General features: G+C 41.1%; 1 protein-coding gene across 1 annotated transcript; it reads right to left on the reverse strand.

The window, feature by feature from the left end:
* Positions 1 to 1,722: 1,722 nt before the first annotated feature.
* carhsp1 (calcium regulated heat stable protein 1) lies at positions 1,723 to 23,364 on the reverse strand. Its single transcript, XM_054607717.1, has 5 exons — positions 23,205 to 23,364; positions 4,905 to 5,058; positions 3,925 to 4,033; positions 3,214 to 3,336; positions 1,723 to 1,930 (listed from the first exon to the last, which is right to left on the reverse strand). Exons 2-5 carry the CDS (start codon positions 4,993 to 4,995, stop codon positions 1,768 to 1,770), a joined length of 486 nt encoding a protein of 161 aa, XP_054463692.1. The 5' UTR covers positions 4,996 to 5,058; positions 23,205 to 23,364; the 3' UTR covers positions 1,723 to 1,767.

A 23,364-nucleotide genomic window follows, 5' to 3' on the forward strand; every position in this document is an offset into this window, starting at 1 on the left:
ATACATTATATCCAAACATTTTATACACAGTTGAGTGTCACTTTAAATAGTTACTGTATCATGCTTTACCTCGTTTCAGATTTGTACTAATAAAGGCCAAATAGTGTATATAAATGCTGTCGACATATCTGTAGAAAAAAACAAAACTAACCTTATCTCTCATGGCAGCAATGGACCCAATTAGAGTTAAGGTGTTCATGATGCAGCCATAACACTTCACCTGTTGAGGGCAGCTGTTGGCTGATTTCGGAAGGGGTAGACATGGTTGTAGTCCTTATTTTAAAACAGGATCACTGCACTGAAGAATCACACAAAATGTCATTTTTGCTTTTTGACGCAAAACTTCCCAAGACTTTTCTTTTAATCATGAGTAAAAGTTTAGGACCACTCTTAACCCTTGTGCATCCCTTAAATAAGTAGTTCTGATGTCCTCGGTGGACAAAACATTTTTGTGTAAAAATATTTATATTATTTTCCACGTTAAATGGGTTATATCTTTTAAACTACATCCGACCTGATCGTAACTACCAAAAATGTATTTATTTACAGAAATGAAATCCTTTCAATTATTTTATGTTTACTTAATTCTAGGGGGGGATTTATTTTTCCAGTCTGGGATCTGTCAATTACAATAAACACAAATCAGCATGTTTTTGATCCCATAGGGATAACAGGAGAAAATGTGTGCAATGTGGTGGAAAATAGTAGAATCTACAATTTTGCAGCCATGGCTCTAGATCCAAAAGCCTGATATAATAGAATGCATATTTTTTTTGCTGCAATGGACGTGGGATCAAAATTGTAGTTTCAATGGAGGACATTTTTGACTGTTGTGTCTGTATTTTGGTTAGAGAGTTTATTATAGGAGCTGAAGTTGTACTTCCTAAATAATAACAAAAAAATATTTAAAAAAACCTCACATCCTTGCTAAAATGAATGCCATATGCAATAACACAAGCAACATTTTATACACACCAGCCAAGTTCACTTATTTTGCTTAAGACTTTAACCAAAGAGTTTCATCCCCGCAAAAAAAAAAAAAAAAGAGGAATCCACTGAGACATTCTGGTTGAAAAAGCTTTAATTCACTCGTTTAGCCACCCACACATGATGAAACACAGATGAGAGGTCAGTATAAGTAGGCACAAACAGAGCATTGAGTCCTCTGGGTAGAAGTAGGCACACGCAGTACACCTGAAAGAAAAAAAACGAGCCCCGTGGTGCTGGAGAACGGAACGCTCTGCACATCAGCCCCCCCATGTCGCCCGACTTGTTCACTCTCAAATGCTGGATTGAACCCTTTCAAATTTCAATTTCCAAGAAGAAGTTTTCCAGGAAATGAATGAATCCCGCTGAAGTGAAAGTACAAGTTGAAACAATGCGTCAACACACGGGGGGGGGGTCTACACATCTAAGCAGGAAACCTATTGTTATGATGTCTTCCTATGATAAACATCTGTTCCACCGTAATCATATATCTATCCATTTAGCAGTCAAACCAGCTGTTTCTTCTCCCGAAGTTTAGTAATTCACTCCATCCCACGTTTCAACATAAGTGAACTATGGGATGATTAATATGTCCCTCTGATTTAACCCTTTACTAGTCCCCTCAGCACATAAACCATGTCTCCTTTACTCCTCTTCCAATCCACCCCAACCCCATTATCCAGTAACTCTGCAACTATACCTCCCTCCCCCCTTCCGCGGCCCCTCTGACCCCAGCCCCCCTCCATGCCCACCACCCCCTCCCCGGCGAGGTAACAGCGCTCAGCTGCTGACGACGTGTCCCGACCAGGTCTCGTGCTTGGTCCCCGGGTTGAGGTGGGTTATGGTCACCTCCACCGCCTGGATCTTCTCGTTCTTGGGCGGGATGGAGCAGATTTTGTAGCTCACCTCGTCGCCCTCCACCGGCACATACTCACCCTCGATGCTGGAGGAAGAAAAGGGGGAGAGGTTTGAAAGTTACAGGTTATGAAACAGTGGGAGCAAAACCGTAGTTGGGGTCAATTTGTTTGTGTCCTCCTGCCGTTTTGGTGCTGGAATGGTCGTGCATGTTCGGTGGATTTAGATACAGCAAGTTGTTTTGTAGTTAAACTGCTGATGCTTTCACATTGGGTCACAGCATGGAGGGGAAAAATTCAGCTTGCTGCATGATAAGTAAAAAAAAAATATATATATTTTTAAGCAGACCGGATTTTCTATCCAGGTAACCGGAAATTACATAAGGACCTTTTTATTTGTTGTTGTTGTTGTAAAAACACAGGCAAAATATTATCAAAATATTTTGTATGAAAATATGAAATACATATTAGAAAAAAGCATCAATAAACAAGAATATTAAAGATAATAAAACATTTTCGCAAGGAGACATGTCAGTTGCGGCTTCCGTCTTTGTTTGGATTAAGAAAAAAATGTTTTTGTGCAACAGATGGAAAATATATTCATTCACATAAACAAAAAGAATCCCCAACACTGATCATTACTGCTCAATTTAATCCTCAGACCATCAGGCAGAGTTCCATCAGTTCACAGAGAGAACCATACACATATAGAAGCCTTCTCACTCTGGAAAATCCACCAATCAGAGGACGTCAACACTTCTCACTGTGCACACAAATGAAAGCCCTTCAAACATTAAAAACATACATCATACTGGGTAAGTCCTATTGCAAACTTTTTAAAGGAAGTTAGAAACTCAACTCTTTAATTTCCATTTACAGTAAACTGTGTGCAGCTGTGTTGTAATCGGTTTCAAAGCCTGAGGCTGATAACAAAGGCACTGCCGGGAAGGTCATCAGATATTCTGCTGTCCTCCTACACACTCCTGCAGCTAGTGTCGCTCCTGTGTGTGTGTGTGTGTGTGTGTGTGTGTGTGTGTGTGTGTGTGTGTGTGTGTGTGTGTGTGTGTGTGTGTGTGTGTGTGTGTGTGTGTGTTTCCCTCTACTCCCACACGGACCCTGACATTGTTTGAGTTCAGCGATTAAAGCAGCCCTCTCCTTATCCATTCATTCAGTCGTTAGAACACATCATAGTTAGTTTAAATAGATTATTTTGTTTCCTTGATACGTTTATACAAACAGGGTCATCCTCACAGCACAGACATGGCACACACATGGCACACACACACACACACACACACACACACACACACACACACACACACACACACACACACACACACACACACACACACACACACACACACACACTTACTCCGAGATGTGGACGAATATGTCGCTGCCGCCGTCAGATGGCGTGATGAAGCCGTGGCCTTTGGAGCGGGAGAAGCATTTACACATGCCGGTAAACGCTGGACCCTCTGACGCACGGGCCGTCCTGCACGGGGGAAAAAGAGAGAGAGAGAGAGAGAGAGAGAGAGAGGGTGGAGGAAGTGGAGGTGGAGGGTGAGAGAGAAAAAAAGTGAGCGTGCTACTATGTCAGTGTATCAACAAACGACACCGATCCACCTGTTACTGGAAATAGAGGCTACGAGGGCTCAAAATGCTGTAAATACAAACAGGACGGCATTATGCTGCGACATGTCACGTTACCACGACAACATTTATAACATGTTATGTACAATGGTGGGTATTTATTTTATACGTTTTAATCCCTGGTTTGAACATCTCCAGGTTCTTGCCTCACAAGATAAGAGGTAATCATCAAATAATCTATCAACGCTTTTTGTCGAAATAGCTTCAATAACGAAATGAAATGTCTGATGAATAATTAGGTGTTTGATATAATCTCTTTTCTCGTGTGTTTTTACATTTCATCTTCAATCCCTAATGTTTCTGTGTAAATCTATTATCATACTCCACCGGTAACCCTGTGTTTAACGTCACGTTGCTGTGAATTGTGGGTAATTCCCTTGGGCAAAGTCTGCAAAGTGCTCATAAAAGGCTCAAAAGTGTGTGCACTCACGCTGAGCAGGTCCTGTTTCTGCGCGTGGGCAGGGGGCTGGGGATGAGGTAGCCTCTCATGGGGGAAGGTGAGCGGTCTCTGTGTCTGCAGGCCGGAGGACGCAGGGACTCTGACGGGGGAAAGAGGACAGTGTGTTACATTGTGACAAACAACACACGGCAGGACAGCGGTTTGGTTCTGTGCTACACTTCCAGGAAACAATGTCAGACAAGTTACCTGTATAGTGATTACACATGAATGGTGGAAGTACTTGGATTGTTCAGTTAAGTTACAGTACCAATACAACAATTTAAAAAAAATGCTCCAAAACAAGGCATAATAATTCCTAAATCCTGTAAAAGTACAGAAGTACTAGCAGCAAAATGTACTCAAAGTATAAAAGTACACATTTCTTCCCTGTGACTGTTAATAATGTAATTAGTGTAGTTTCCGTTGTAGTAGTTCAAGGTGTAGCTAGTTTCAACGTTATATACAGCTAGCTAACACTGTGACAAGCCACAAAGGTTGGAAACCACAGGCCTGATCTTTAACAATGCAAAGTATTTAATAAGTGTATTATAGTTAAATTAGTTTGTTTACTTATATAGTTTGGTGAATCTGAATTTGATTATACAAAGTTGGGGGACTTAAAAAGAGGCGCAAGAAGTCCTGTTGTAGCAGCTTTGGCCGAGATATCTGGCTTACTATGAACTCCGAAAGAGCTAGATTCTTTCCCATAATGCAAGTTGATAGCACCTTTTTACTAGATGGAAAAATCACGCTCCAGTGTTTAACACAGGCTTTGTATTGTAAAAGTCTAAATTCAAGCTCAACTTTTTTTTCCTGAGACGCCACATCCACAAACGATATTGCACAACCATTTCCTGAGCTCAGTAGTACACAGATTTTAAGGTATTTTCAAAATCGGTGGACTGGCCCTTTAAGGTTACGGTACAGTGCTGTACATTTGCCCAACATCACTTAAAATAATGTGCCTTTACCTGGTGACACTGGGGACTGTGGGAATCTTGCAGAGGTCAGTGGAGGGGTCATTGGGCGTGATCCCTGGATGGGCGTGGCCTGAGATGACATCGCAGAGGAGGTGGAGTCAAAGGGCCGGGAGGAAGGAGCGTCACTCAAGAAGATGCTGAACACCTGGGGGGAGGAGGACCGGAGAGGATACTTAAGAGTCTTCGAACTAATTGTGGAGACATTATTCACAAACATTAATGCACAAGCACACACACACACACACACACACACACACACACACACACACACACACACACACACACACACACACACACACACACACACACACACACACACACACACACACACAAGACTATCTTTCAAAAACACGTCTTTGTTCAGTTTATTGAAAAGCCCCATCTCTACGTCACCCCAGAAACACAACAAACACTGAATCGGTGACCCGCTGGAGCCATTCTCAGAACCCTGGTTACCGTGGCAACACCAGTTTGAGGGCCGAGCCTCGATGCTGCTACGAAGAGAACAGTCCTCTCTTTCACCTCGGCGCGAGGCTTACATCATCAGTAATGACAACCCAAGTTATGTCAACCAATTAGGGAAAGGCAGGAAAGAAAACCTCCATTGATTGGACTTTCAGTAACGGATATATTGTTCAAAGAGGAGAGAAAAAAACATGAGGGAGGCGGTGAGACAAACATAATGAAAGGAGACAATGACAGAGGAAGAAGGAGCAGGTTAGTCAGATCCTGGACGTCAGTGCTTTCCATTTTCTAGGTCTCCAAAGACAGGATTTTAGACTACTAAAGGTACCAGTAATGTTAAAATCGTGAGTTCGAATGAAAAACAAAGATAATTTAAGCAACACGTAGGGCAGTTTGTCGGTTGGTCCAACTCTTTGGTTCACAAATATCTCAACATGGCTGTCATGGTCCTCATAGGATAAAGTAAAATGATCCCTTAACATTTCCTCTTCCTCCATCATCAGGTCAAAATCTTACTTTGTAAGAGACTTTGGTTTATGACCAAATATGGGCAAAACTAACTGCATTCCCATCAGCCCCAAATATACCTTGTGATTAGCACTAATTAGCCAATGTTAGCATGCTAACTCAATAAACTAAGATGGTGAACACTGTGAATCTGCTTAACATAACCAGTATAGCATTGTCATTGTGAATGTTAGCATTAATCTCAAAGCCTCACGAAGGCCCGGATGCACACTCTTGTTCTAAATGATTCCACTGTGCAAGCTGTGTACAATTGACCCTACGCTAAGCCCCGCCCCTTTGTTGTTAGTTGCTGCTAGTCCGTCAAGCTGTCACAGCCCACACTGTCACTAACTGAAAAAATATTATTACATTTTTATGGAATACAAAAAAGCTTTTGTCATTTGGAGGTGACATCCAGGATGTACTGGTTAAGAAGATAAAGACAGAAACTAAAGCTACAGATCACAGTGTAAAAGATAAACCTGGTGATGGATACAGAAGACCTCTGTGCTGATATACTCTGCTTATGTTAGCTCTACAGGTTTTTATGTAGAAACGTAACATTTTAGAAACGTTGATCCAACCACTCAGGGTAACAGCAGCTAGCTCCAAATCCACAAAATGCATTACTGGGGTAGCAGCTATCCAGAAAACGATGTATGAGAGTTTATGAAGCAGAGCCGGATAGTTGTCGGACCCTGGTCAGAGCTGGCCGATGCTACGCTAAGATTGGCCAGTCTTGAATTCGAGGGGCGGGACTTAGCGAAGGATCGATTAGCTCATTTAACACCAACTTGTTTTCTGACTTTTTGTTTTTTGCATCAAGCATGAAATCAACTGCCTTCTGACTTTGAAACTAAATTGAAATAGTTAAAAAAAATGTACAAGGATCGTTTTCTTCCGCGAAAGGGTGGAAACAACGCACTGTTATCTTTCGCCAGGACAGAACTGTTCACAGATGAGTGCTAATCCTGAGCAGGTCTCAGTTTTATTCAAGTGATAGGACGGTTTGCTCAGCCTTCATACAGTCGTTTGCCAACAGTAGGAGCCTGGCTACATATTATAAACGACTGATCCATCTTAACCCAATAGACGTGATGGTTAATGTAATCACGGCCTCTCTGGGCGGCAGACGTCCTCCTGGAGGAGAGCAGCAGGGCTCACAGGACACACACACACACAGTGCTAACACAGGTCACAGTTTTATTCACACACACACACACTTCACACACACACACACACACACACACACACACACACACACACACACACACACACACACACACACACACACACACACACACACACACACACACACACACACACACACACACACACACACACAGGGAACAAGCCGTTTGGGGATGTGAATCAACTCAAACACACTCATGATTACTGATTTAAAATGACTGAAGGGATCTGAATAATACAGCAAATACAAATCATTAACAGGCGCAGAGAGAAAACAGCTGGTTGAAAGAAAAACGGGGTCGTTAGATGGAGCATGGGAGGGAGGGGGAGGACGGAACGGAGGAGTGGAAGATAAGCAAGAGATAATCCATGAGGGAGGCTCGGAAAACATGACAAGGTGAGGACAGATTTAGCCTGTCAGGTCCTAAATCTATACTGCCTGCTACTTTTAAAAGGGCCAGAGTGACGGTCTGCCATGTTTGTTGTTTTACCAAACTACAAAATTCATACGCTGTACTTCACATTCCGGCTGTTGAGTTTCCCCAAGCACACTGTATAGATAGTTTTACTTCTTTTCAAAGTAGCGGTTTATTCAAGAATAAATTGAGAAAAATCAACTCCGGACTTAATTAATAACTTTGATGGCCTTTTGGATTTAAGTCGCTGTTTGTTATTAAGCAATTGGTCGCAATAGGTGCACATTAAAGGATTTGGTTGCCAAACAGTTTGGCAGCAATGTTACTCAGAATCTCAACACAATCTAACCCAGGCCACTAAGAGCGGAAACGTTTCATTATTTTCCTGGTAAACCATGGGAATGTTTTTAAAGGTCCACGGTGAGTCCAAAGTGCCACCTTCAAATTCCTTGTATAAGGAATAAACTGTCATACATGACAAAGAAAAAACCCTGGCAATATCTCACATTTGCGTGACTTAAAAAAATGTATTTTGCTCAACTACAGCTTTGTTTAAACTCGCATTTGGCGACGTAGTTCGAGCCTCCGCAGACGGCGCGCAAGCTCGGAGCATGAACGGAGACGTTAAAGTAAAGGGCAGAGTGTTACTCATAGATATGCCTATGGACTGAAGGTGTAACCAGCCAAAAGCCATGCATCAACTTTTACAAGGACGAGGAGGGATTGGAATTATCTATAAACCAACATCTCATATTCATGGACTACTTTATTGTCTCTGTACAAGCCCTGAAAAGGAACATGTCAAGTATTACACTGAACGTTGAATATCCTGTAAACGATTTGATTTGGCTGCAAAATACTTACTCAAATTACAATTTTTAAGACCTCCTATTTCTAAAGCATCTAAAAATGAATAGGCCTTCTTTGTATAACCTCCAGGCATGTTAACATGGCTTTTATTAGTGAACTATTTGTGACAGACACGTGATTCCGCCTGCTTCACTACAGCAAGTATAAATAAAGTTGAATTCTTTCAGCTCTCGATTGTAGTCTAATAAACTGAAACCAGCAGTAGCTGAGAAGAAATTAACCTAATTAGTCATGCAAAAGCACCTTTAGCATTGGAACTAGCCCAGACTCTATTTTTGCAAGAAGAAAAGCTGAGTCTATAGAGGTGCAAAACAGGACAAGATAAGCGAGCAGGGGCCTGGAAGATAAGGACAGAGGGACTGTAAAAGGAAGTCAGATGTGATAACATGCCAATGTGTGCGTTTGTAGAAGTTGACACCCACATGTGTATCTGTGTAAACACAGGCAGAAGGATTTCTCACAAACACACATACCAATCGGTTTAGAAAACAAGGATTTCAAACGTGTGTTCGTGGGGAACGTTGAGTTATACTCTCTCATTAAAACAACGGACGGACAGAGACTTCTTCAAGTTTAGCTAGATGACAGTTAGGGCTTCGTCTTTTGATGTACACTAATATATGAGGGCCTGTAGGAGTTTGCACAGATTATATTATAGGCAAATTCAATTAGATTAGTTTATAATGTTGTTATTATCCGGTGGGGGAAATTTCCTCAACGTGGCACCCTTAGTATGGATAGCGTACGCACAATTAAATTGAAGCCCCATGCTGAGATTTATAAAATTAAATTTTCATCATAAACTCTTTCACAGTGGTGAATTATATATGTGAACGCAAGTTAAACGATAAAAATTGTTATTGTGAAAAAATTTAGAAGAATGGAGGGTAAAAACTTCTAGAAAGCTATTTTCTTTATGAAATCAGCTGTAATATCAGTATCAATAATTATCACTACTACAACAGTTGATCTAGAGTCACGGCAATCGCAAATGAATGGCGTTTTTGTATTTATTTTAATTCCTTACACACACACACACACACACACACACACACACACACACACACACACACACACACACACACACACACACACACACACACACACACACACACACACACACACACACACACACACACACACACACACAGCCGGTGTACTGTGGAATTTTCCATGATAGTGTTCTCCAATCACCACACTGACCAGGGACCCTGCTGATACAGCAAATACCAGACCAGTGGGACACACACACACACACACACACACACTAACACACACTAACACATACACACCTGATTACGCACACGTGCATGTGTACATGGCTACATTAGCTCTCACCACACAATGTGATGAGGCCATTATTCTGTATGACCATGGTCTCTGCAGAGGCTGCATAATGCATTTACGGACTCCATTCACCGGTTTAGAATTTCAGTCGGCACTTTCTGCAAGACTGGATCCATTCATCTAGAGCCGCATTCACAGAGAAAAGGACTACAATTTGTAAAGGGAAAGTCCTTGACATTTCTATATCAGTGATTGTATGTGTAGCGACTTTGTATTATGGATATATGTAAAAAGAAATCTGTCCTAAAACCCAGAGAGATCTTTAGTCGAGGAAAGGTAAATCGTCTTATTTGACTGTAGTGCTGTTTCCAAAATTAATCAGACAACAAGCACTTTTAGTGGGCATATATTGACGGTGAGGAATAGCAAAAGATAGACGACAGATGATGAAGCTTAAAAATGATATATTTTTTACTAATAAAATGTGTACGCACTTAACAAAAAAAACCGGAGGGATTGAAAAGCATGTTTTTTTAAACAATCGCCAAACTACATTGTTTATTGTAGCCAGAAGCTGTAATAAACATCAGTATCGTAAGATTTTCACTTTCACGGAAACTGAACACATCATGTGTGACGAACGCTTCCATCAGAAAAAGCAGCCAAAACAAAGCTTAAAATTGTGATTGTCGCTTAAAATCTCACCCCAAATAAACCTTTTGCACAAACCAGATACTGTAACATTGAATTCTGAGCCCCTCAGCAGAACCAGGAAGCCATGATTGACTCGGCTGAGACCAACAGTCATGTGACATCAATTCTATGAAACTTCGACTGAACTGCAGGCTGCTAAACACAGAGCACAGACGGGAGACGTTGTAAAAATATGAATAGCTCAATATATATATGCATGTGGAGCCTCAATTTTTTCCTCCAACATTGGTAACACTTGTGGCAACTTGGAAACAGCTTGTATGTAGAGATTCCATGGATTGCCAATTTTTGTAAATAAATTATCAAAGAAATTCAACTTGCATTTTTTTTCATTTGCATGATTTATTGCATTTTAACAAGAGACATTTTTGAGTTCTCTCTACTTCTAGCCATGATTGTTCTGTGACAGGGGCGGGAAATGTCATGAAACTGCTTGGGCCAAAATGAATTAATATTAAAAACTGAAATATAAAGCGGTAATCTGCTGTCCCCTATACTTCAGTTTATGTGATTTCTTTGATTGTTAACTTTATATTTTCAACCAAAAAATCACTTATTTAACAGCTGCTTTGGTAAAACAGCGCTCATGCCGATACTTCCGGTGGAGAGTGGTACTGCAGTGCGGGAGACGGCAAGATGCCTCTGAAGCAAAATCTTGCAAAATGATAAGAAATTCAGATGTACTTCTGTGAGAAGCTGGGGTTGTAAAAAAGAGGGGTCTATACCTGGATAGAATTTAAATAATACTTAAACACGCACCCTTTGGAGTATTATGCGTTTGCCGAATCACTGGACATGCTTGGAGTCCAAAAATGTTTTAGACAATGATTTTTCCTTGTTTTTTTAACAGAGTTCAGCTGATACGGACACCATGCAAACCAAGCATTTCCTACTGCTGAGTAAGAGGAAATCCAATTTTTTTTAAATCAGACCATAGACCAATAGCACAGTGGGCTGTCGTTGCTGCAGTCTTTTACTGCTCGGCTGTTGGCTGTCTGACTTTATCTTTAGGTTTCTTTTTCCTCATATCCCCATTGGCTAAAAGGCAGTTTGATTCAATTTGTGGTAAGCTGCCACTCCTGTACTAAATGGACGGATGTTTGCCTCAAAGCTCCAGGGTTAATATGTGGTTAACACTTGGTTTTTTTAGAATAGAATAGAATAATATAAAGAGACATCACACAGGAAGTGGTACATTATACTGGGCTAATGTTGTGAGAAAATAGGGTGAGGAAGTGAAACTTGTATCATCCCAATCTTTCTTCTCTGCCAGCCTTTTAGATTCTCTGTCCTTTCGCTCTCACACGTTCACTCAGTTCCTTGTTCGCCTCCGAGGAAAACAGAACAGAGATGAAATGTCAACAAGGACGAGATGACACAAAGGCAACGGAAGGAAAGAGAGCTGAATATGAGCAACTACAGATTTAAGAGACAGTCAGAGGAGGGTCTCCTGTAATTATATGTTTATGTTACTATTTATATTTCTGTGGGCAACAACCTTTTCCAGGTAATAGAGGATGTTTCTAAAATCCCCGCTACATTATTTTACCTAAAAGCTGAAATCAACATTTTGAGAAATACCCTTTAGATGAGAAGATTGTTAACACTCTGACTCTGAGCAGAAAATATGAAGCTACAGCCAGCAGCTAGTTCACTTAGTTTAATCTAGTTTTAATTACCTCCCTCTGACAATTTAGCCCAAAATGAGAAAATATGTTTTTTTTAACAGTGAAGCAATGCGGGATATGTCTTTAACTTGCATTCTCTCTAATGTCCATCAGGGGACGACGCCTTTGGTTGCAAAAAGTAGTCAGATTGTATAGAAGTCTATGAGAAAATGAGTCTTCTGATTTGATTTATTCCCTCAGTGAACATTGTAAACATGAGTTTATGGTCTCAATCTCTAGTTGTAGGTCGTTTTCAATACAGCATGATGTTCATTTAGTAAATGATGGTCCATTTAGAGTAAAAATAGACCATAGGGCGGAGTATGATTTAGGGCGTGCCTACCTTGTGATTGACAGGTCACTACCACGGTGTTGTCTGGTCTGGGAGTTGTCGGCGTTTCCTATTTTAAACCTTTAACAGTGTTTTCAGTTCATGAAAGTTAAGTAACCGTTTTGGTGTCCTAAAAAAAAAATATTATTCAGCGTTTGGATGGACTTAGCTCCACCCTCTCGTCTCACTTTTGGTTCCATAAAAAGAAAAAAAACGAGATGCTGACGGCAGAAAAACCAAGAAGGCAGCGGCCAAAAACTAAGATAGAGATGGCCAAAAACCAATGAGTGGCGACTTGTGACTACGTCCATTATTCTAAAATTAAAATAACGGTTTTATCCATAAACATTTTCACCAATAAAGAGCACTTTGAGCTTCTGCCGCTGATTGTCGCCCAGTGATTGAACTTTGTTAAGTAGTTGTAAACAATGATTGTTAACAGTGGTTAACAGCTCCAGGCAGGTTATTAAAGAGTATTTGCTGACACAAAGAATGAGAGGAGCTGCTTTAAACACATAAACCAGGAGAAGGCATTAACCTGAAACACAAACCTATTACATTGAGCCCTCTGTGTGCTTGGAAATCAGTGTGTGTGAGTGTGTGTGTGGCTCTTGAATGGATGTGCAAGGCTAAATGTGATGTGCATGTGTGACAGGCAAGAGATGGTCCTTATCCTACAATTTGGTGACTCACCCTCCGAAGTGCGTCAATGCGGAATCCGTCCCATATTTCAATCATGCACATATTCCTGAGGTCTGAATACACACAGTGCGATTTCACAGCAGCGGCCTCTGTCCCCGCACTTGTTTACATGAGGAGCACCGGTGTCACGTCCATTTTCATATACTGTTCAAGAACACTGGGGTCCAGCTTGTTCCAAATATAAATCATATGGGAGTTTACAGTACGTCTTAGCGACTGTGATTGTGACATGTTGTGAGAGATGCGTCATTGACTCTCTTCCACTGAGAGTAACTATTACCTGCTCAGGAAGTCGCATGAAAAGAATAATTATTGCGTTAGCTAATGCTTGCTAGCAAGTGTTGGTGGCTAGTTTTTTGTTTTGTTTTTAACAATGACTTAATGTTGCTATTTCAGCATTGGCAAATGCTGCCTACGATGCAAAGCAACCTGAAAATGACGGTCATATTTTGCGTCTTACAATATCGTTGAAGTGTTTCAGAGATTACGTTAACCGAAGCCAAAGTTTCAAAGCTGCTGCTAGGATTAGCAGAATGCTAAATAAATTATCACCATTTACTGGTAATGGCTGGAAAGGATCAGTCTTGTGTAAAACTCTTGGGAGAGTCTGTATGCGTCTTTTCTCCCCTGGCAAGGGCTTCCTGCCCACCTCGGAACCCCGATCCATTCCGAGTTTGTGTTTTTCCCGGATTTGTCCGATCCTTTCTTGCCAAAACCAAATTTTTCCATCCATCTTTCTAAAACCGGTTTCATGCTAGTTGTGGTTAAGAGCGGTCGGTGCGATGCGGATGGCGATATCGTGCAAATGCGTCATGGCCAACGTCTGCTCGAGGTTCATTGGAGGGTCTGAGCACTGACCCATGCACCTCCAAGATTTTGCTACAACGCCCAGGTCACATCGCAGTGATTGGCTCAGAGCAAATGGATGTCAGTCAGACTAAAAAAGTAGAAGGGGCCTGTTCTTGATGACGCTTTGATCGCAATGAGTATTAACGACCAGATGTTCCGCATTGACCGCAAGAAACATAGAGAAGGTTTAATAGCTTAGCCTAAGTGGAAGGCTAGGCTAAACTAAACCTCTTTAGTCATCAATATATAAGATGATTGAAAACAAAAATGTTTTCTGGGACTTTGGGTGCCCGATCTATGTGTTCCAAGTCCATGGATGAGGATGATTCATTTCATACATAAAAATCAAAAGAGGTGGTTTAATTTAATCCGAACTAGTGATTTATTCATACGGGTGCTCTCAGTGAAGAGTAGTAGTGGAGTCAAAGCAAGGCCTTTGATCAAACAATTTTTTTTTTTTTAAATTAACCTTTGAGTTCATGGAAATTTAACTCCTTTGAGCAGACTTCAAACAAAGCAAGATGATTCCTGTTACACGAAGAGAGAAAGCTCTTCAGCACACTCTCTTTGGCCTTCAAACCAGCTTCTGGTCTTAAAGCTGAAATTCATAATAGCTGCTAATTAGCATGTCCTTCTTTTATCCAGCTTGTATGGTGGAGGATATTAGACACACTCTCTCTACACTCTGCCATTAAGACTGACCCGTGATGCTTTTTGTATTCAAGTTACCTCAATGACAGTCCAACAACAGCAATGTAGGATGCAACGAGCACGACGCTCTGCTATCTTTGCTGCAGTTCGAGGAAGACAATGTACAATAAACCAACTTCCCTTCTCCTACTCTCTCCTCGTTTTCCTCATTCTCACCCTCTCCTCAGGGTGTCACCACCCAGTCTTCCTGGATACAGCAGGAAAAAGGAAGCAGCCGCTGTGGTGATTGTCTCATCCTGTACAATCACCACAGAGGGGAAAGGATTCAGTAGCTGAGGCTGCGATTTGGTTTCATAAAAGTATTGGTGATTGGTGACTTGATTGGTTGATGAAAGTAAGATAAGTGATTGGAATAAATGAGAGTGAAAAACATAGAGTTGAGGCAAAGGAAAAGAACAAGACACGAAAAGAAAAGATGAGAGAAAAGAGAGAGACATGGTCCCTTCATTTGTTACTCAATAGTGCGCCTGTTACAGCAGCATCAACAACAGAGCTTCCCATCAGGCACTGCAGCTGGCGAGTAAAAAATGACAAAGGCTGCTCTCTTCTCCTCAGCATTGTGTTGGCCAAGAATGAAACAAGGTACTAATGATCCTAACTGAACAATGAATGAGCAGAAGAGCACCAATAACAGTCATTTCAAAGAGTTGTTCCATTTTTAAACTATAGCAGATCAACTCCATGTTTCACTTTCAAAACTTTCTTTACTGAATTTCAAAATGTGCAAACAAGCCTCCCAGTTGCATTTTCCTACAGTGGTGATGGGTTGTGAAATGATTGCCTTTTTCTATGTGGACTCATGTCAAGTCAAGGTGACCTCTTACACAGTGCTGATGGGTGGGAGGACCAAGACAAAACCAGCGGCAGTTCAACCCACAACTGTCCCTATAAACAATATGCAAGCGTCGAAACCATTCAGGTTCCAAGATCATGGACAAGAAGGATGGTCACTAAATATTTTAAAAACTAAATAAAACTACACAAAAAGGCTGTAAACAACAATAAACTTTCTTATTCCTACTGTATGGCAGTACGGCAGCTTAAGGATTTCTGCCCTTTGACCCCGTTGGTTTCAACACTTTTCCAGTCATGACCCTACAGTCAAGTCCAAATCAGTCTCATGTTTGAGAAACGTCTGGGTCGCAGTGCTAAAAGTGACATTTTTGACCAAAAAAAAGGGCCGAACTTTTGGACACTGCAAATGAGGCCACAAGTGAACATTATGGGATAAATCTAAATGATAAAAACAAATTGAACAGTTGCATCACATGAAAAGAATTGACTCAGTATTTCAGCTTACATTAGCTACCATGAGCAACTGGTCATACCAGACCTAGTAAGACTGTAGCAGCAAAACCCTCTAAATATGTTGCATTGAGGAAGTATATGTTTTACCGCTTGTAAATTTATGAGGAAACTTGTGTAATCTGTGAGAATTAAAAGTTATTACCGTATTTTCCGCACTATAGGGCGCACTGGATTATAAGGCGCACTGTCAATGAATGGTCTATTTTCGATCTTTTTTCATATATAAGGCGCACCGGACTATAAGGCGCATTAAGCGAAACAAAACAGTCAGTCAGTCAAACTTTATTAAACGTGTTCACAATAACTATCAAAGGTGAGGGGAACCTCGTCCATGTTGGTGATGTGCTCTGGCCGGATCTTCTTTTCAGTGATCTTGTTTTTGCAGTATGCGTGGAAAGTGGCCAGCTTTTCTTGGTAATCTTTTGGCAGTTGCTGCGAGACGGTAGTTCGTGTGCGGATGGAGAGATTACGTCTTTCCATAAAACGAAAGCACCAAGAAGGAACGCCTCGAAAGTCATTGATATTCATGTCCCGTGCTAACGCTGTTGCCTTCAGTCGAATAGAGACTGTAGAGACGCTTCTACCTGCTGCTCTCTGTTCAATAACCCACTGTTCAATTTTGTCCTCTAACTGTGGCCATCTCGCTTTGTTCCCTCCCTAAGTGCGCCTTATAGTGCGGAAAATACGGTAATCCAATTTTTTAGGATTTACAAATACTCCAGAGAGTACATCCTAGAGGACTGTGGCATCTTTTAAAACATGTTCCAGGGTTAAAAACTGTTCAAATTAGCACTGTAAGCACAGTGAGCTTCCAGCCGCCAGCTTAGCAATCACCACGTTGAGAGCCATGTGAAGGCTATCCCTCCATCATAAACGTGTTCTGAATTTAAAATGTAGCACTTTAGGTGCAGCTTCGATGAGGACGCCTTTATAAAAATGGAGTTGCTCACTTTAAATAGAGGGTACGACTCCATTAAGGTATTCTCATATGGTGGTTGCGGGTTCTGTGTTGTTCCGGCTGACAGAAAAGCAGGATGGCAAACAAATGCAGCTTCCCACACACAATCCATATTACAATGAAACCTGATCTTGTGTGTGTCCTGCCCCATCTTTTGCAGTACTGTCACACAGCTCTGTTCTAATCTACTACATGTGTATATGTTTACCGTGAAGAACCCTCTCTCTCACAGTGTAATACGACACCTCTGGTGCTAATAAACCTCAGAGCTACAGCTGAGCAGTTCTGCTCCAAAAAGAGACGTTACACAAAGAAACACAAGAAATCACATGCACAACAGTGGCATCTCCACTCAAAGACTCCGCTAATGACCGAAATTCATATTTTGTAACGTATAAAAACAGCTGAGTCAATTTCCGTCAATCGACTAATCAATTAATTTGACCAACTGTGTCGTCTACTATGTCCACAAGTATGCAAACCTACTGCATCAGGAAAAAGTAGTAGTAGTAGTAGTAGTAAATAGAAGAACCGTTTAACTATAAAGGGCAACACACACAGACATGACCCGGCAATTTCTCCACAGATTGGCACTTCTAGGCTACGGTACCTCGACCACTTTTTCTGAGTGTGTGCTACAGGGGTTAATTTACAAGCGTTTAATGTTGTCGTTTGTGTATTTTGCACCTCCATGCTAAGCATTGATTGTGGAAGCCTTGAAAGGGCTGATTTGATTGATTTATTGAGAGACTTTTGTGAGCTCCACATACAACACAACTGTAGAGATGACTGGGAATTGGTTTGACACTAAAGCTGAAGAACTGCTCTCCTTGCGGGAGAAAAGATATTAAGACATCTTAATATTATCTTGCAGTAAAGCAATCTCTCAACTCCTGCTGTATGTTACGCAAGCTCCCTGATATCTTTAAAAAATGGCAAATAGAGGGCTGCAGGGAAGAAACCAAAGTTTGTCTTGTATGAATTTAACCTCAGCCGCTTTGTCTCGGAAATGAAAACAAAGATTTTGCCCACTGATATCCAAACACACATTGCTATGGCGACAGCGGGGCATGTACATGCTGCAGCCGTTAGCTGTTAGCCGTTATTTTGCTACATTTGTCTTTATTAGTTGATGGATTTTTTTGTGTTTTCGTGGGGATTGGATTATGTGCAGCTCACTTTTAGAAGATCACCGCCAACGGCCGACCAACCAGCCAGACCTTCTGGACCAAACGCCACCAAACTGCCCCCGGGAGGAGAGCCAAGATGGAAGCTAAACTAACCCAGCTAGGACCTGAGGCTACTCCACCACCCAGCCTACTGCTGGCTGTTTGATGCCTGGTCGCAGAAGAATAAAATGGATTAAAGCAGAGGAAGGGTTATGACTGTTGAGCCAACATCTTCACAGAGACCTGGATCCATTTTCCCCCCAGATCAAGCTGAACTTGATGGGCGGACAGCAGGACAGAGAGCAGGACTCCGGTGGGACGAGAGCAGGTGGACTCTGTGATTACATCATGATGCTTGGTGCTCAAATGCAGCCAAAGTTGATGGACAATGTTTTTCCTCACGTTAAATTTTTAATTTGAGGATGTCGGACATCTTACCTCCCCAGAGAGTCGTTTTTTTTGCTGCAGTTTCCTTATGATGCAAATGATGCAAATCCCAAAAGAAATTTACAACAGTAATGTACTACTGTTTTTGATAGGCTACAACTGAGTTCCATTGTGAATCCCTGTGTTACATAATGACAATAAATGGTCCTTGAACCTTGAACGTTCCTTTCTACAATTCGATGATCCACAAATGCAGTTTTATATCACCGCTGTGAGAATCTAGTCGCCAAGAGTCTCATTTGACTGGATGATTTTTTATTTTTTTTAAACACCCCAGTGCAGTATGAGTCATCAAACATTTGAAACCGTTTTACAGGGGAGAGAAAAGACAGGGATCTGACGTGGATTTTGATACTGATATTTTTTACATATATATAGCAGATAACAAGAGATAAGTGAACAATTAACACATGGTCAAAACTTGGAAAATGTAATTCTCATTTTACTAGTACTTTAAATTCAAACATGTTTTCACTGTTAATGAAAAAGCTGCTTGCTCACTCGTCACAGAGACTGTTCTCTCACTGCATAATCAACCAGTTAACACAGCACACAGCCTCTGATTTCCTGTTGGGATTTCTATTAGCCGGTGTCTTGTGTGCATACAAACTAAAGGTAGGGTAAAGTCAAGTCAACCATGATGGTTGATGTTGCTAACACGGAGAGCGCACAAAATTGCTGCTGAGGCCCGTTTCCATAGCGGCTATTTCTGTACATGCAAAGTTCGACGATGTCTCCGCACGCTTGTTTTCCCAAAGCATAAGCTTCATAGAAAAAAGCCTCCAGAAGCCGTTCCAGTCATATTTCAGGGCGACTAGGTGGAATTTTCCCCCTGAGGCAACCAACAGGGAAATACATGCACATGCATTTGGTTTGTGCACACAGTTTACAGAGGTGAATGAATGCGGACGAGCCACAACAACATAACTTACTCCCTTTTATCCCGTTTGATCTCACTGCGTTATCGATATATTTTTCTCTCCAAGAAGCCGTTTATATTCACAGGGAATGTATTCAAATTTGGCACAAACGTCCACTTTGCAGTCAATGTTGAACTGAATCGAAATTGGAGGTCCAAGAATTCACAAGTTAATTATGACAATTTCACACAAATGGCTAACAGGATAAAATGATGAGGTGGTGACATTTTGGACAGACCTGGATGTAAACAGCAACATGACTGGTTGGTGGAGGCATACAACCGCGAGTCAGTATTTCTAGCTTATTATAGTTTAGGTAACAAAAATGTTTGACATTACCACACTCCAGTTGGTCCAATGTGGGGATTTGAAGCTTTTCTCTGTTTTCTATAATTGCAAATTGAATATTTTGGGGTGTTTTGACAAAAAAGGTAATTCCGATCAACCAAATGATTAGCCAATTAATCAAGAAAAAAAACTCAACAATTTTGGTAAATACACCTTTTAGCTTTCCTGCGGAAAGTCAGACGAGAATATCGGCACTATTCTGTGCGATAAATCTGAAGCTACAGCCAACCACCGCCTAGCTGACCTTAGCTTAGCACAACAACTGGGGGCGAAACCGCTAGCATGGCAATGTTCAAAGGTAAGGTATTCTGTTTAATTTGTACAAAAAACAAAGTGTAAAAATTGGAGAAATCTTATGCTACAGCGTACAAACATATTTCAGACAATAGTTGGATGGCTCTTTCCTGTTTCAGCATGACAGGGCCCCACCAGCACAGAGCCAGGTCCATAAAGAAGACGGGATTAACTGGAACTATCTGACAGCAAGCCAGGTCTTGTACACAGAAAAGCAGCAGATAATTCCCCCTTCCTGTTTTGGAATGAGATTTATGCTGTTGCTTGGGTCTAAAAAAAATAAATATTTTTCAATAAAGCATCTGACCCTCCGGACCCCCTCTCCTTCCCTTCCCTCACTCTTAATAAATCTCTCTCTCTCTCTCTCTCTCTCTCTCTCTCATGGCTTTGTTGCCCACAGGGGACTATTACAGCAGATCATATTGCTCAACAACACGTAAGACCTTCACAACAAGCCCCAACCCCCCAGTTGTAAGAATGCAAGGTCATAAAAACCATGTTGAGCCATTAAAGTGGCATAACTGCACAGATGACAACAAGTATTAATGGTGGTGAAGTGGACAAATATGTGAGGACGTCAATTTTGCAGAGGATGCCAAGAAGACCGTATCTGGATTTTCTGCTAATCGCGTAGGATGGATGGAAAAACACAACGTAAACATTGTTTTAACACGGGGGTTGTTTACAGTCTGAATCCTCAGATCGGTCGGCTAAATCAGATCTTCGTCCCGAATCCATACTGCAAAGTCAATGTTGAGTATGTGTCATACGACAAGTGACAAGTGGGCCGTTAATGTACATTCTTCTCCCACAATGCAACGCTCAAAGGAAATGGGGGAGTTGCTCAAAGCTAGAAAAATTTAAAAATTTAAAAAAATTGCGGACGAGTTGTGAAACAGCTATAGGAACACCTCAGAAAACAAAAGCATGTTAGGGAAAACATTTTGCCGTCTCACAGAGAAGTTTAATTGGCACAGTTTGACGGACAGTGTGATGAATCGTGCATGGAATAAAACTTTAAAGTATGTTTATTTTTATGTTTTCTAGCTGACAAAATACTATTCGGATAAGTATATCACATACACACTGCATACAGATAGTATGTAGTATGGAATGGAGCACAGTATTGGACTGATTCTGATCACACTCGTGCCCGTTATTCCAGCATAGGATGTCTTCTGGCTGCAATGCATTCTGGTCTATACAGACTGTTTTGCTCTTCACGTCATTGGGGGGCTACCTCCAAATTCAATGCCTCTGGTCGTTATTTTAAATGGTTAAAAATAATTTCTGTCACCAAAAGCCACTCAAGCAAAGTATCCGTGTGAACAGGAAGAACACTGCGCTTAAAATCCAAAAAAGGGCCTTGTTGGCGTATTTGTTTACACGACTGCAGAATTATAAATATAATTTGATTTATAGCCTTGAAGTCAGCCCCCTGAACAAGCTAAAGGACTTGTTCTAGCTAAAGGACACAGGAGCTGAGGACGCTCAGACCTGTGAATCTCTCTGTTGCTGATCTGTTTGCTGGTCTGAGGAGGGAGGTGGGCACCTCAACCTTTTAGAGCCAGCCACATCCTGACCCCCCCCCCTTCATTGGAAGTCTGCAACGAGACACAAAACACAACCATCAACTCACTCAGCATCCCTTGCCCACAGCTGATGTTTTTTTGTTTTTCTTTCAACCAACAACAGGCCTGTACCAGGGCTCAAAAAACAAGGGCTTACCCCTCCACCTCACACACACACACACACACACACACACACACACACACACACACACACACACACCTCTTCCCTGTGTGTGTGTGCACACTGCACACAGGTACTAGCAACGTCCCACATCTCTTAAGCGCACTTCATTAACTCGAGATGAGAGGTTTGTGTTGAGAGAAAAAACCTTTTCAAGTCTCTGAATGAAAGCGTCACACACACACACACACACACACACACACACACACACACACACACACACACACACACACACACACACACACACACACACACTATCTCTCGTGTTTCTTTCTGTTGTGCTTGCTTGTTTGCCACCAGCTCCAAATGAAGCGAAACAAGCCAGGAAAAACACAACCCGTAATGGAAGGAAGAGCATGGAAACCAGTGGACTTGGACAACCTCGACAGCAACCACATTATCCACTTTTACATTACATTACATTACATTACATTACATTACAGTCATTTAGCAGACGCTTTTATCCAAAGCGACTTACAGGAAGTGTATTCAACATAGGTATTCAAGAGAACTACTAGTCACCAGAAGTCATAAGTGCATCTCCTTTCTTAAACAAGCATCTTAAAGCATAAGCCAGAGCAAAAGTATAGTGCAGAGGCAAGTTACTACGAAAACAATAATTGCAACAGACTAATACGAATACAATAAGTGCTACAAACTACTACGAATAGGATAAGTGCAGACTGCACTTATCCTATTCTGATCTTCTAGTTTAACTACACATGGTGTATGTTAGGCTGCTGTCTCTGTTTGTACCTCCTTGTCCTTGGTCATGGTGGCCACAGCACTTAAAATAATAAACTTCATAATTCTCAAAATTCTAACCCTTTGCTTTTTTATTAACAGCATTTACTTGTACTTTTACTTTCAATACTTAAGTACATTTAATATCAGAAAATTACTTTTGATACTTAAGTACAGTAAATATTAGATACTTTAAGACTTTTACTCAAGTAGTATTCTAATAGGTGACTTTCACTTTTACTGGAGTCATTTTACTTTTACTCAAGTTTGGCTTTTGGGTACTTTATACACCACTGAGTGCAGTAAACTAATACGAATATAATAAATGCTACGAGGAAGGCTCAGGGTAGTACTTCATGAAGAGGTTAACACAAAACATAATTGTTAACGTTCTGTTGAACAAATAATTAATAATAATAATAATAATAATGGATTTTATTTATATAGCACACTTAAAAATTGACTTAAAAAGACCTATACAACTCGACAGCGAGCTTGTGATAAAAATGAACTTAGCTCAGGGAGTTATTATTATTATTATTATTATTATTATTATTATTATTATTATTATTATTATTATTATCTATGTGGCGTTCACGGTGTCAAAGCTGTCAGTTTCTGTGTCTGAGCACATCTCTCACCTCGTTTCCTCGAACGACTTCAGCGCTGAAATGGATTCTCGACCCGGAGAAACAAGAAGACAAGAAGAAAAGAAAACTTTGTGTTGAGTTTAGCGTTTGTTGTTCTGTCTCGTCGGATGTGAGCTTCAATGTCCCGGAGTGAAGGCAGCGTCCTCTCTCT

Source organism: Anoplopoma fimbria, chromosome 11, assembly GCF_027596085.1.
Source record: "Anoplopoma fimbria isolate UVic2021 breed Golden Eagle Sablefish chromosome 11, Afim_UVic_2022, whole genome shotgun sequence".
NCBI classification, from domain to species: Eukaryota; Metazoa; Chordata; class Actinopteri; order Perciformes; family Anoplopomatidae; genus Anoplopoma; species Anoplopoma fimbria.